This window comes from Aptenodytes patagonicus, chromosome 14 (assembly GCF_965638725.1).
Source record: "Aptenodytes patagonicus chromosome 14, bAptPat1.pri.cur, whole genome shotgun sequence".
NCBI lineage: Eukaryota > Metazoa > Chordata > Aves > Sphenisciformes > Spheniscidae > Aptenodytes > Aptenodytes patagonicus.
The window spans coordinates 17085007-17100367 of record NC_134962.1 but is presented as its reverse complement, the minus strand read 5'-3'; the positions used below and the strand labels follow the sequence as shown (position 1 = coordinate 17100367).

At 47.7% G+C, this 15361-nt stretch overlaps 1 protein-coding gene across 1 annotated transcript; it reads left to right on the top strand.

Annotated features, from left to right (window-relative positions):
• The first annotated feature begins 494 nt into the window (after positions 1 to 494).
• On the top strand, positions 495 to 14510 carry LOC143167050 (endoplasmic reticulum-Golgi intermediate compartment protein 3-like). The gene is made up of 8 exons (XM_076352080.1): positions 495 to 699; positions 1609 to 1696; positions 3008 to 3127; positions 4422 to 4521; positions 5683 to 5848; positions 9585 to 9672; positions 13306 to 13454; positions 13641 to 14510. Exons 1-6 carry the CDS (start codon positions 637 to 639, stop codon positions 9609 to 9611), a joined length of 564 nt encoding a protein of 187 aa, XP_076208195.1. The 5' UTR covers positions 495 to 636; the 3' UTR covers positions 9612 to 9672; positions 13306 to 13454; positions 13641 to 14510.
• The last annotated feature ends 851 nt before the right edge of the window (positions 14511 to 15361 follow it).

Genomic DNA, 15361 nt, shown 5'->3' with positions numbered 1-15361 from the left:
TATTACGAGCTGTTGTCTGATTTAACCTCTCGAATTCATAGCCAGTCCCTGTGATGACAGAGGGAAAAGGAGGTGTTAACAAAATGAAGGGGTGAAGAGTACACGCCAGGGATCGAAGGTGGGGCAAGAGAGTGGGTTTTCCTTCCTTCCTTCTTTCCCTCCTTCCTTCTTTCCTTCTTTCCTTCCTTCCCTTCTTCCCTCCTTCCTTCCTCACAGAAAGCGCCGGTACTCTCCCGAGATGATTTGCTTTCCGCTTTGTTGCTGCAACAGCCAGCCTGAGGGAGAGCTCGGTGGTTCTCAAAAGGACATTAGTAACAAACTCCAGACCTTCCAAAGACGGAGGCAATGGATGGGGCGGGGAGGATGTCAAACCGAGTGAAAAGTGCTCTCTGCCCGCAGCTTCGCCTGGGTGTCAAGCCCTTTCCAGCTAACCGATGTCGGCACAGTCAGCGTCTCTCGGGTGTCCTTCAGAGGCCCGGGGGCCGTTGCCAGGGAGGGTCAGAAGAGGGCGGGGCGGCAGCGAGGACCTTCCCGCCCCGGAGGAGACCGGGAGCCCCAGCCCCTTGGCCGGCTTCGGGCGGGGGCGGTGCCGGCCCGGCGCCTGAAGGCGGGTTTGGTTCCGGGCCGCACGGCACCATGGACTCGCTGTGGCGGTTGAAGCAGTTCGATGCCTTCCCCAAGGCCCTGGAAGACTTTTGGGTCAGGACGTGCGGGGGCGCGCTGGGTGAGCGGGCGCGCTGAGGGCGGCCGGGGGCCGGCGGGCGGGCCCGGGCCTTGCTGTGGGGCGGTGGCCGGCCAGGGGACCTTGTGGGCCGGCGCTCGGCGGCGGGGGGCAGCGGCTCGGGGTGGCGGCGGGCGGGCTGAGGCGGGGCTGAGGCGAGACGGGCGGGCGGCCGCGACCGGCGGGGCTGACGGCGGTTCTCGCCTCCCCGGCAGTGAGGGTTGTCAGCGGGCTCATCATGGTGGTGCCTTTGTTCTCGGACCTGCAGTACTACCTCACCAAAGAGGCGAGTAGTGGCGGCGGGGTGGGCCCGGTCCACTGGTGCTGCCTCCTGCCCGCGGTGCCCCAGTGGAGAGGCGGCCCTGCGGCCCGGGGCGGCCTGCCGTGCCTCCGCACCCCCGCCGAGCTCCCGCCTCCTCCTCCGGGCTGGCCACGCAGCAGCTTCACCGGCTGCGGATCTGTTGGGGTTTTTTTGTTTGCCCCGGCTGGTCGCCTTGACGATGGGAGCGGGCTGCCCTCCCCCGAAAGCCGCTTGGCGCAAAGGTTGGCTTGCGGCCTCCTGTAGCGCTGTCACAGGAGAGCGTCTCAAGATCTCTTCTTGCTGTCTCCGCCATCTACAAGCAGGCAATACGAAGAAAAGAAAGCAACCGCAGGAACCCCCGTCCCCACCCCAAATTTTAAGATTCCCAAATTACTCTCTTTTTTTGAAGTCTTACAAATGGCAAGTGCTTAGCTACCATGGAAGGTGTGGGAGGCAGCAGCAGCTCAGGTGTCTCGCAAATCCCACCTCTTAAAAATCAGCTCGTGAGGCAGAGCAGTTGAGGGAAAGAGGCCCTTTGATTTCCTTCCAAGTGAAACAGGAGACTCTGTTTTTTCTTTGTTCCTAGGTTCATCCGGAATTGTACGTTGGCAAATCAAGGGGAGAGAAACTGAAGGTCGACCTAGATGTTATTTTTCCACGTACGCCTTGTGCTTGTGAGTCAGACTTCTGAATATTTGGGATAATTTTCATCCTTGCCGAGGGCCCGAGAGGCTCAGCGTGCCTGGTGCTTCCGAGTGCTGCACTGCTGCTTGGGCCACGGACAGGGAGGCATTGGTGATCCCTTGAGGTTAGGCAGTGATTCCAGCCAGGCCCGCTGGGCGCTTAAACCAGCGCTTCCAGTCAGGCAGTAGTATTTTTCTAGATTATAAATGAGGATAAGCTATAAACCCACTTACACTTCTGTATGGTGGTGTACTTTGTCAGAGGGCGCAGTAATACTGAAAAAGCTGACACGGAGTTCACTTGGGACTCAAGATTTGACTGTATTGTTGTTGGAAAGCTTTAGTCTCCTTTGGAAGTTACTGGACAAGGGATAGCTCTTCTGTGATTTTTGTGCTTAAATTCTGACTGTAATGCCAATGGCACGTGGTAACCTTTCTCCAAAATTTTTAAAATCAGAATGAGCGTTAATAATCTGATTAGCTTTTAACTAAATTCAAAATAAAGTTGCAGGATGAAGTGATTGAAAATTGTGCAAATCTTACTGTGTATTACTGCTGTGCACGTTGTCCGACTGTCCACCAATCTGCCCTCCCTCTTGTTCTGTTGTAGTAATTCCTTTGGGTAATGCATTGGGCTCTAAATGTAGTGAGTCTGACTTCCTTCTGACCACCCAAGAGATTGCTGGTCTTTGCCTTCTTCGCATTTAAAAGGGCGTGGGAAGGCCGGAGAGACTGGAAGCCTCTGCTGTTTTGTGCAGAGAAGCTGTGAGTCTTACAAGAGAGCGTGTAGCCAGCAAGTGCATCGTGGCGCTTCGACGCCAGGCCGAGACCACAGACCTTCTCAATCTTCTTTGTGAAAAGGGATCACGAGGAAATGTGCTGATGTTGAAGGGGGAAGGGTGAGGGGGTAGAGGTGGGAGGCAGCTTTCAACCAATTTTAAGCTTAACTCCTGAAGCGGTGTTTGTGAAAATGGTTATGGGCTTTGAGGGGTTGGGTTTTGGTTTTTTGCCTTACATGTGTTTACCTTTCAGGGTAATGATTTCTGTGGCAGCTGGAAACAGTCCTTCCTGTACACCAAACCAAACCCCGTATTTGGAGGGATCATTTAGGGTGCTGCAATGTGCATCTTACTCCCCATACGTCACTTGGCCCCAGCCATACACACTCTTCCAGTTTGGCACGTTCTTATCTCCCCTGGCTGAAAAGATTCTGTATTTTCACTGGTTGAAGGCTTCCTCAGCCTGCCTCGGGCCATAACAAATGTGCGTTTATAGACCACTTCCCTTGCTCGTGGGTTTCAGATTTGAGCATCGATGCCACGGACGTAGCAGGGGAGCAGCAGCTGGATGTGGAGCACAATCTGTTTAAGCAACGTTTGGATAAAGCTGGCAATCGTGCGACTCCAGAGGCCGAGAGACACAGTAAGACGCTATTCTGCCTTTCTTGGATGGATGCTCTGGTAGTCTTCCCATCACTGTATGCCCGTTCTGACTTTCACGGGAACGAGTGACAGCTGAAAAGCATTTAAATACCATAAACTCTTGAAGAGTTTATAGCACCCAGATCTTTTAAGCTGGCGGATCAGACAAACTCCTATTACGCTTGCTACTTTTGCGAGGCAAATCTTTGCCTAGTCCCTCTGAAATTATGACAGGGACTCATGGATGCATTTCAGGAATAAAGCTGCTGAGTTAGCGGTCTTTTATGACTAGAAATCAAGCAGCTGTTCTGGCAAAACTTGGCTTTGGTTGTATCTTTAAATCACAGTGGGCTGACAAACGGGACGACGTGGTTAGAGGAAAGAGCCTCTCTCCAGGGAAGGCTCCAGTGACTCGACCCTTAAGCCTAAACTTGCACCTTACGGCATTTACTTTGTGTGTGGTAATGCATACCTGATAAATACATTTTAGTGGATTTATCGGTTGCGAGTTGTAGTAAGTGGTCCTTGGCTACATAAACCTCTCCTCTACATTATTTGCGTATTATGACTCATTGTTGTACTTCGATACAAACGATTCTGGCAAAGTGTTGCAGTCTAACAGTAATACTGTCCTGACTTTTCCTTCCAAAACATGAGCTCCTTATTACCTTTTCTGGGAGAGAGTGTAGTTCTGTGTATCAGCATAAACTAAATGTTTTGATTTGTATCACTCGGATTTAACTTTTCTGTTGTTGAAGTTGAAAGGCTAAACTAAGCCAAGAGCTGAACAACACCCGTAGGTACGCGGGTTTCTCCAGTTGTCATGGGAATGTGGTGATAGTGTTCTTACTGCTGTGTCACTTGGCAGCCTTTCTGTATTCACAGGTTGTGGCATTACAGAGTTAATGTCTGGGCACAAAAACTATCTAAAATTTTGTGTAACAGGTCCTGTATCAGTCGCGATGTGCTGATTGGGTCTACTTTAGACAATGTTTTAACAAAGCCTTTATGCAAGTAACATCTGGTCGATGCTCCAGGAAGGCTTACAGATAGCCAGTTCTTTCTGTGGAGGGTGTTCTTGAGATGACAAACGCTACTCTGTTAATTGGTCTTATTTGACACCTCAGCAGGCTCTATGCCTACCATTTCAGGTGGGCTTTGGGTGCGGGATGCACAGCTTCAACACAAAATCGTTGCATTCATGTGTAGAACAGTTATTGTGCGTAGAACAAAACAAGAGTACAAGACAGCATTTCTAGACATGCCTCATCACTTTGAATCCTCTTTTGTCTTAGAGCTGGGGAAAGAAGAAGAAGAAGAAGAAGTGTTTGATCCAAATTCTTGGGATGCTGATTGTTGCGAGGGCTGTTATGGGGCAGAGTCAGAGGACATTCGGTAACCTTTACACCTTTTCATATCTTCTTAGCACTTGAATTTGCACTGTTATGTTGCATGCACCTTTTTCTTTTTTTTTTTTTTCAAATGTCTGCGAAGGTCTGTGCAACGAAATCCTCCCGGGCACGTGTTCAGAGAATGATGAGAACTGTTGTGGTTTCGGTATGTCTTTGGAAGCTGCACTCGTGATAAGAACGTGCAGAGTTAGGTTGTCTACATTGTCTATGTGCCTGTTTAATAAGGGCAGTAGCACAAAGATTGTATCTCAGGACACTGTATCTTTTCTGGGATTATATGGTGTCCAGAGGGGAGCTGTGTAAATTATTTCACTGTTACGTGAGCTGTCTTGGAATAAAACCTGGTTATGGCCTTGCCTTCTCACTCCTGCTGCAGGCTCTGCATCCTTACAGGAGCAAAGACCAGACATTCATCGCTCACACAAACAACAGGTGTCGCTTGGTGTTTCTCATTTGTCCTACCTGCAAATTCCTCTAAGAATGGATCTGTGATAGTCCATAGGTTCTGGACTATCCTTCGCTGCTATTGTCTCTTTAGTAACTTGGTCTATCCTGTCTGTCCAGTTGGGTCCTTCCCCAGAGGTGTTTCCATCTTGAGGGATTCATGATTCCAGCCTCCAACTTCTTGTTTGGCCCAGCAAAACACGGAACCAAGAAAGAAAACTGGTTTTTCCAGTGACCAAGGTGTTATCCAGAGGTAGAAAAGTAAGGAAGAAAGTTTGCCATTAGCCCTCCCTCCCATTTTGACGGTCTTGGCCTAAAAACAGAGAAAAGGAGGAACAGAAACAGGCAGATGCTTTGTTCACACGGGGAGTTCCAAACTACTCGGAACTGTGGGACACTGATGTCGTTTTTGGAGCAAATTTCTTTGCCAAGGAGTGATGTGACTGTCTAAATGGACAGGCAGAGCCCTTTTCAGACTCAAGAACTGCATTCAAACAGCTTGCATCCTCATGCCAAACTCTCGAAAAGTACATCAAGAAGCTTGAGCTCCTTCAGGAGCATTAGACCAGCTTTCAAGGTCCAGTCCCTGATGTTTGCTTTATTGCTTTGTTGAAGAAGAATCCGCCAAGGATTCAAGTCCTGAGCTGGAGCATCTCTTTCTAGCGATAGAGATGGTAAGATGGTGCTTGTGCTTTTGCAGGTGTTGTAATACTTGTGACGACGTCAGAGAAGCATACAGGCGGCGAGGCTGGGCCTTCAAGAAGCCGGATACCATAGAGCAGTGCAAGAGGGAAGGGTTTAGCCAGCAAATGCAAGAGCAGAAGAACGAGGGCTGCCAGGTGTATGGTTTCCTAGAGGTCAACAAGGTGAGAGATGGGTTTTGCTGTAAACGTGCTGCATGATGGTGAGGACTGTGAAAAGGCAGAGTTCCTCTCCTTTTCCAGCTTTAGGTGTTCACGGCACTGTAATATGATAACCCCTGGCCTCAGCAGGGTACTTGTGCCTGTAAGGGGGTTCAATAGGAGAGTCAGGAAAAGCAGCGGGAAGGGGATAATCCTGTGTTTCGTTGTGCGGGCTGGTAGGAAGCACGCTGGCTGGAGAAGCTTAGTTTTTCCTGCCGTCCAGCTAGCGAGTCTTTTTGCCAAGGTTTCTGGAGGAGGAGAGGCAGCTTCTTTGAGGTTAGATTGTCCCACCTGCCCGTCTAGTCTTAAAACAGAGGCCACCAGTGGATGCTGGAGATAACAGTAGTCAACAGCTTGCCAGCAGAGGTGCTGGAGGGAGTGAAATGTTATCTTCTTTAGAAAAACAGTGGAAGCAAGACTATTTGAGTTGGTTGTCAAAGCTGGAAATGCTCAGAGGAGTGTTTTTTTTGCAACTGGTGTATGGAACAGTAGTAGGAGGTATACCAAATAACTATGTAACTACCCTGTCATTTGAAGGGTTACTAAACCCAGAACACTTGGACGTGCAAATTACGTACCCAGGTACCTTCTAGAAGTCAGGCCCAGGCTAATTTTTTTTTTTAATTCAAGCTCTGTTTTTTTTACATATTTGTGTACTCTTCCTGGAGACTACAGTCTTTATTTCTGGAAAGTCAACCTTTTACTCACGAAGCCAGACACTGTGATTTGAGCATTATCATGGGTACCAAACCGTTATGGGACCCTCTGTCACAAAGCGTGATGAGCACGAAAGATTCCAAGGGGAATGCTGGAGGTAGCAAGGGTCCAAGGGTGGGTGTCACTGGGGAAATTTTTGGGGACCATGGTTATGCACTCGGAATTCTGCACATCTCCATTCTCATCAGGTCTGCAGTTAACACAAGCAATAGGTTTGCACGGACATTGAATGCCTCACGTAGCACGTGAGTTTGGGCCATTCAGATCTTCCAGGGGAGAGCGTGTATGATTGCTAGTAGGCGTCAGTGAGGATTGGCACCTAATATCCGTATCCCTTTCAAATTCCAGGATGAAGTTTTAACAACCTTTTTCTTTTTGGGTTTGGTTTGGTTTTGTTGGCTTAGTGCTTTATTTTTGCATGCAGCTTATTTTCACGGATGTATACACTGGATCACGGTTGTGTATTGTATTAAGGGTTTTTTTTTACCCTGCTCACTCTCCCCCTCAATTACTTTCTCCACTCCTTTTCCGTGATACTGTTTTGTATTTCCTGCAGCAACAGTCAGTTCCCTCCCAGTAGAGTTAATTCCTCCTTCTTCCCATTTTTATGTCCACTAAAATAATTTGCATAAAACAGTTATTATCAACATCAGTATGTAGTTATGGCTTTCCACATGACTGCCTGTGAGGAACAGGGGAAATTCATACCTCTTTTAGGACAACATCTGCTGATATTGTCACCTATGAAAATGAGTTGCTTGGTGTCTGTCTTGTTTAAACAAAAATCTAAAAATCCAAGCACCAGCACGACTGCTTTAGTTATATAGATTGAGACCTTTTAATGAAGGACTACTATCTCCTGCAGGTAGCTGGAAATTTCCACTTTGCACCGGGAAAAAGTTTCCAACGGTCTCATGTACATGGTATTTTCTTTTCCTTTTTATTGTGGCCTTTAGCTTCCAAGCGTATCTGACCGTTTTCTTTGAATATCTTTGCATTGCTATCCATAACAGTAGCAGGACTGCTTCAGTGGGGAGGACGTTGTTGAAGTTTTGTTACAGAGGTTTAGAACCATCGTGAACAAATAGGAAACCGGTTTCTGGAGGTGCCGCCGCGCGGGTGTGGGAGAACTTGGAGGAGAATGAGAGACTGCCCAGAAACGGTCTCACTTGTTCCATAAAACTTTGCTGCTCTGTTGTAAAACGACCTCGAGTAAGGTGTTCAGTCCAGGACCTGAATATCAGTATCTCTGGAAGGGATATTTTGGAGAGTATCTCAGGAGAATTTTAAAGCAGTTCAGAACTTCTCAGAGTAACGTGTAAGTTGTAAGGGACTTCCGCAAGCATCTATATAAATGCACAGTGGCCAGAGTAATAGTGGTAGTTTATGCCTTGTATCTTTAACGGGAACTTGATTAAAAAGACTTGTGGTTTAATGGAATGTTTGCAGTTCCCTTGATCAAGTCTTTGAAGCGTGAAGTTTGTAGTAAAGGCTTCAGAAAGAGCTTTAGTTTCAGCCTGATTTTTTTCCCCTTCCTCTCACTCACTCCAGTTTAACGTGTACCACTGAGGCAAAGGTCGGGAGGAGAATGTGAATGTGCTTTGTGAGAGTAGCTGGTGTATTTGGAGAAAAACTAGCAAGCTTTTGAGCAGTTTCTAAAGATGAAATGAAGAAGCACTGTTGTGCAAAAACCTTGCCTGCTTTTCCCCACAGTATTAGTTGTCCTAATGAAATATTTCACTCCTTCCCGCAGAACTTGCTTTATGTGCTTAAACTAGCATGACAACAGCAACCTTACTACAGCCAGGATTTACAACTTCACAGCATGTATCTACGTTAACGAGAAGCATCTCTGCATTGCACCTGTTCTCTGCAATAGGCGTGAATGCAAGCTGGCCGTCCTGAGAGCAAGTACTTTGTGTACATGGAGGAGGGGGTGAGGTCAGGATAGCTCTCTAATTGCGTGTGCCCCGGAAGTCTTGCACAACTGAATTGAAAAATGAAGGGCTTACACTGGGGAAAATACAGGTAAAAACCAGAAGGGACTATATAGTAACTGCAGACCTTTTGGAGGCAGAGTTAGGAATATTAGTGTTTTGAGGACAGTGAAAAGGAGCAGGAGGAGGGATGATGGGCAGACAAACTTTCTGCTTTCTGGGAATTCTGTCACGTTAAATAGTGAGGAATAAAGGCTCCTAATACTTTTCTCCATGTGCAACTGTTTTCGGCTCTCGGGATCTCCGGCATCTGTTACGGTCTATTGAGAGTCCTCAGTGGCTCTCTTTTCAGGTACTTTTCCCATCTCGCCATGAACCCATGTAAACAGTTTGCATTTACAACACCCTGTTGCAAGGCGTTCAGCAGGCCTGCTCTGCTGTAAGAAAAAACACCTCCCCTCCCTTGCTTGCTCCCACTAGCTGTATCTGATGGCCCTTGTTCCTCTGTTGGAAAAGAGTGAATGGTCGCTGCCCGGGCTCTCTCCCTGCCTCTCAGGATGTCGTAGACGTTTCCTGGGCCAGCCTACAGGCCATGCCTTTCCCCCGCTGAAGAGTCCCAGCTTACGCAGATGGTCCTTTGTGGAAGCCATTTGACCCCTGAGCTTCCTTGCTAGATTTCTCTGAACCTCTTTCAGTTCAGCTCTGTCTGGAGGTACAAGACTGCACCCAGGATTAAGATCCAGGCTAAGCATGACGTAGGCAGTGGCATAATGATTTTCTTCCTTTTGTTCTCTCTTGCTTTCCTAGTTATTTGTAACATTTGATCCCCCTCCCCCCCCCCCCCCCCCCCGCTTTTTTTGTTTTGTCCAACCTTTTCCTGGGCAATGTTTTCATGGCACCAACCAACAACCGAGGAGTCTTCCCTGACCCCCGAGGGAAATGGACAGCTCAGAGCCTGGTCTTTTTTTTGTACGTGAAGCTGAGACTGTTTTCTGCCTCAGTATAACCTTTCCTCGTAATCTTTTTTTTTTTTTTTTAATTTACAGAAAGAAGGCCTGAGAAAGGGAAGGTGAAGGAGCAGGGGAAAGTGTCCGCCCCCATCTCCCCCATAGATTGGTTCCCCGAGGAGAAAAGGTAAAAGGTGTAATTATTAATAGTTTCCGAAAAGTGGCTCCTGAGGTACGGAGATGACGGCAATGCCGAGTCCAAGTGTATGAAAGTACAAATACAAAAATCAGTCTCACGACCAAAAATCTTATCACATCATAAACCAGTAGTGTTACGCAGTGCAGCAAAATGATATCCTTGACCCAGCTCCCAGAGGTGATAAACAGCCCAACAGGGAACATATACAGCAAGTAAGGTGTTACATAACACAACTTGGAGAGCAAGCACGACAACTTTGAGAGTAAATCAATCAACATTGTGACCAATGGCGACCGTTAAACCAAGGTAATGAATGCTTATAACAAGTTTGCCTTAACACGCTCTGGTCTGTCATTATTTCAGTCCTTCGTGCCCCACGTTGGGCGCCAAAAGGACTGTTGTGGTTTAACCCGGCAGGCAGCTAAACACCACACAGCCGTTCGCTCACTGCCCCCCACCCAGTGGCATCAGGGAGAGAATCGGGAATAAGAAGTAAAATTCACGGGTTGAGATAAAGACGTTTGACAGGACAGAAAAGGAAGGGAAAATAATGATAATGATAATAATGATAAAAGAGTATACAAAATAAGTGATGCATAATGCAGTTGCTCACCACCCGCCGACCGATGCCCAGCCAGTTCCCGAGCAGCAGTCGCCGCCCCCCGGCTAACTCCCCCCAGTTTATATACATCACATGGTATGGAATATCCCTTTGGCCAGTTTGGGTCAGCTGTCCTGGCTGTGCCCCCTCCCAGCTTCTCACTGGCAGGGCATGAGAAGCTGAAAAGTCCTTGACTAGTGTAAGCACTACTTAGCAACAACTAAAACATCGGCGTGTTATCAACATTATTCTCATCCTAAATCCAAAACGCAGCACTGTACCAGCCACTAGGAAGAAAATTAACTCTATCGCAGCTGAAACCAGGACACCCCTTTAGTTACAGATAAAGATCTTGACCAGTATTGGTCAAAGCTCTGTGAGCTCCCCTGGAAGTATCCCGTTTGGATGATAATTCCACATAAGAACGTCTGTGCATGTGATTTTTGATCCCTTTAATAAGGTCTACGTTAATGCTCAGTCCTATTAATACGCTTAACAGAATGTCACGCAGGATAAAGTTGAAAGTCTAAGAGAAGACTGAATATTCCAAACTGTTATCATCATAAACCACATTAACGTTCCAATAAAAATAATAATTTCACTAGACCTATTTGGCACAAAGCTGTGATGACTCACAGTATTTTTGCTCCTGCCTTCTATTCCCTACTGACTTGAATCGGTAGAGAATGGGGGGGTGAGCAAGAATGTCAGTACTACGGAAAGTTCCCTTGCACCCCTCTCCTTGCCTCATGTTGGAGTAGCTGTACCACGTTTGTACAACTGATGGTTAGTCGCGAGTCCGTACTTATGGTGCTATTCAAATACTGAAGCTAGCACACCAGCCTTTCAGTTTCTTGCGCTGTTACTCTCTCCTTATCCTGAGGGTTACTGTTGTTTAATAGATCTCCAGCTAGGGAATCTGCACAGGCGTCTTTGTGACAGTGCGAAGGGTCCTATTCAGAAGCACTTTGTAAATGTGACCGTAAATGTAACTCTGATCTGAGCTTCTGAACTTTTGCCGTGTGCTTGGTGTTAACATCTTCAAAACTGTAACTTCTCTCCTGGGTAGAAGCAAGTTGAAATTGCTTTTTTCAGAAAGTAGAATAAGAAGTAAGAGGAGACACGGGGCTAACACACATGCAAACCAGAACCAGCACTGCATAAGGTGCAATTATATTTCTGTTTAGTTATGTTAGCTTTAGTTGCGTGTAGCTCAGTCTTCGTGTCCTTTTTATTTTGTTTGAGTAGCTGCCCTAGGATAGATGTGTCCCGGAGGAAGTCTTATTTTTCAGGGATTATTCATTTCTTGTTGGGGCTTCCTTTTCCATACACAGTTCTCTCTCCTTGCCTATGCTTGTGTTCTTGCATACTCATATTTTGTCCCCAGAAATCATTTGCCTGAAATAATGCTTTATAGATTCTAATACTCATCATAAGGTGAGGTTTGACAGCACCAGCTGAATGTGAGAGGAATACAGGTAAAAGGCAGGGAGCAGCCTCGCCCAGAGGAGTTCATCCCATTTCTCACATCCATGAGCCTTGATTCTTTGTCTTTGGCTTGGCAGAAGTCCTTCCATTAAGACAGAGAAGACCAGAGGTCCTGTTTAGACTAGGAAAAAAAAGATGGAAGTTACATACAAGTTTGCTAACATTAACTAAATTCAGTTACCTTCCTAATCAGGAGAATGCTAATGGGTAGCCACCGAAATCAGATTATCAGCAATTGCTCTCCAATTTTTTTCACTTTTAAATACTGTGCGAGTGGGTAAGCCTCGTGAAGGTCCTTCTTAAGAGTTACTGAACGTCAGGTTTTCTTAGTTACCAACCACGTTTGGATATTCTGAGTTATTTATTGGCAATATGGTACGTATATGTGTTTTAAGGCAGACCCGTATATTGACTAATGGGAATCAATGTTTTGAAACAGGTAGCCTATGAATCTCATGCTCGTAAGAGATGCAAGTGTGTTATCTCATTGTAGGGTAACATCTGCTGAAGTAAGATTCAAACCGCATTTCATTTGTGTTTGGCATTCTAAATGTCCTCAGGGTTTTTCATAGAAAATCAAGCCCCTAAGATCTCAGGCTTTCTCAGAAAAAAATGCATTACCCAAATCTTATGTGACCCCAGAATTATTTCTTAAATATCCTTATACCATGGTAATCTTTACGCCCAAAGGACCTCTGATGGTCTCCTGATAATCTTTTTTTTGCAAAGTGTCGGACATTTCACTTGTTTTAACACACGTTCTCCTCCCTGTCTTTATGCAATATTCATGTGTCTGAAGGAACAAGAAACACTGGAAATGCTGAAAAACTGAAACTGTGTTTAAAAAAAAAAAAAGTTTGTCCACTTGTAAGAAAAAAGTTATTTTGTCCTTTCTACTTTTTGTTTCTGCCTGCATGAATGTTAAATCCCCGTGAGATTTATTTCGCTTCACTTACTGTTGTTTGCGTGGATGTTTTTCTATGCTTTTATGTAACCTTTGGTCTCATGTTCTTTTGATGTTGGTTCTGTATTTATACATATGTACCCATCCTAGATGAAAGTTGTTGTGCACAGTCATTAAATACGAATTTGCTTTCCTTTTGGTTTGTCATAATCCCCAGGCCCGGAAGGAAACGTAATTTGGAAACTGAGGGAGGGTGTTTTTCTGTCTTTAGATAACTGAAGAGAAAGGTCAGGCTCTGCTGGGTTAATTCAATTTTTATCCATCCATATTGACAGTTCCAGTATACCTAACTGGAAGACTCAAGAATTGATAATGTTTGACTCCTGTTGTGTCTACAAAAGACAGACTTCTACTGTGCTTTCCCTCTTGGCTGGTTCCTGAGTAAGGAGATGCTGTGTTCTTCTCAGCTGACCATTGGAGGCTGAGCACTTTATTACTAGAGGTATTTCTGCAGCACAGACTTTGCTCATATTTTATCTCAGTTCTCGTCATTATTAGATGTTTTAGAATGTGTTGCTATTCATTCCTCATCTCAGGTCACAGAAATTGTTCTCTTTTGTCTCTCCAGGCAGAGCGGTCGGTAGCAGAGTTGACAGGGGCTCAGCTTATTAGCTGAGTGCTGAAATAGCTGAACTACGTGTTGCAACAGCGAACACGAGCGGTATCAGTGAAGCTCTTGCACTGGATAAAGCGCAACTGAACAAACTTGTGCTGCAGGTGAGCAGAGTTGCCAAAGATCTTGCCAGGTGTTCGTCTCCAGCTGCTGCTTCTGCTCAGGCTTCTTGCCTTCCGACAGTATGACTGACTGAGTATGGAAATGTTGGTCTTTTTCCTGTCCAAGCCAAACCTTCTTCATAGTAACTCTTACTGTATTTTATTTCCTCTGTGCCTCTGTGATTGTAGCTGGAGCAAGAGAATGAAGTTCTGTCAGGAAAAGTGGACGGGATGGAGAGAGCAAAGATCTCTGACCAGGAGAAGCTGAACTTGTGTAGAAGAACAAATGAAGAGCTCTGTGCCGAGAAAGCCCACCTGGAGCAGCTGCTGAAGAAAGCAGAGGAGCAACAGGACATCATTGCAAGGAGATTTCTGCTCAGAGCCTGAGCAGTGTTTTGGAGAAATAAGTGTATTGAAGAAATAAAACCAGACAACAAGTCTTTGTATACAGTACAGAAACTGACAGGAACAACCTAATGTGGAGGGCTGTGTGGAGACTGACGAGGCATGCTGTGATGGAGTGCTTTGGAAAAGGAAGACATTTTACCTGCTCCTCAGGTTCACCTCAGGTTCACCGTAGGCTTTTCCAGGCCTACGACTCACCCCATCCACACAAGCCAGCACCGGTTTTGTCCCACCTTCTGCTGCTTCTGCTGGGGAACCTGCTGGTGAACGCTGTCCTCTGCACTTTTATCTTACTTCAGGACTCGTGCTTGAAGCAAGCCCCCTGCCACAGTTCACCTGGTACAGCAGGTCCCCGACTTGGCTCCTGCTGAGGCCTTTTGTTGTACGCTGGTCCTGTTACCTCAGGTCATCGCTTCTGGGGGATCTGGCAGTTGAATGCAACGGCTGTCTCTCAGGAGACTGATGGTCCAGAGATATTAGTGCCAAGTTAACGTTCAGAGACCGATCCAGCTTCCGAGTCTCTGCTTCCAGAACAGCAGCTCTGGGCTCCCTGACCACAGCTGCTAAGGAGTAAGACAGCTCTTGGTGAAGGTCTGACAGCTCCTGGCTGGTCTTGGCACAGCACTCAATATAGCCCTGCTTGTATTTTCGCTCCTGTGCGAACCTCCTGACAACCCTCACTGCCGGGGAGGCGAGAACCGCCGTCAGCCCCGCCGGTCGCGGCCGCCCGCCCGTCTCGCCTCAGCCCCGCCTCAGCCCGCCCGCCGCCACCCCGAGCCGCTGCCCCCCGCCGCCGAGCGCCGGCCCACAAGGTCCCCTGGCCGGCCACCGCCCCACAGCAAGGCCCGGGCCCGCCCGCCGGCCCCCGGCCGCCCTCAGCGCGCCCGCTCACCCAGCGCGCCCCCGCACGTCCTGACCCAAAAGTCTTCCAGGGCCTTGGGGAAGGCATCGAACGGCTTCAACCGCCACAGCGAGTCCATGGTGCCGTGCGGCCCGGAACCAAACCCGCCTTCAGGCGCCGGGCCGGCACCGCCCCCGCCCGAAGCCGGCCAAGGGGCTGGGGCTCCCGGTCTCCTCCGGGGCGGGAAGGTCCTCGCTGCCGCCCCGCCCTCTTCTGACCCTCCCTGGCAACGGCCCCCGGGCCTCTGAAGGACACCCGAGAGACGCTGACTGTGCCGACATCGGTTAGCTGGAAAGGGCTTGACACCCAGGCGAAGCTGCAGGCAGAGAGCACTTTTCACTCGGTCTGACATCCTCCCTGCCCCATCCATTGCCTCCGTCTTTGGAAGGTCTGGAGTTTGTTACTAATGTCCTTTTGAGAACCACTGAGCTCTCCCTCAGGCTGGCTGTTGCAGCAACAAAGCGGAAAGCAAATCATCTCGGGAGAGTACCGGCGCTTTCTGTGAGGAAGGAAGGAGGGAAGAAGGGAAAGAAGGAAGGAAAGAAGGAAGGAAAACCCACTCTCTTGCCCCACCTTCGATCCCTGGCGTGTACTCTTCACCCCT

Excerpts from the sequence above, each read along its gene's own strand:
- LOC143167050 (XM_076352080.1), top strand. The coding sequence starts at position 637 with ATGGACTCGCTGTGGCGGTTGAAGCAGTTCGATGCCTTCCCCAAGGCC. Across the intron at positions 1,697-3,007 it reads TCCACGTACGCCTTGTGCTT|ATTTGAGCATCGATGCCACG; the intron begins GTGAGTCAGACT and ends CGTGGGTTTCAG. Across the intron at positions 3,128-4,421 it reads TCCAGAGGCCGAGAGACACA|AGCTGGGGAAAGAAGAAGAA; the intron begins GTAAGACGCTAT and ends CTTTTGTCTTAG.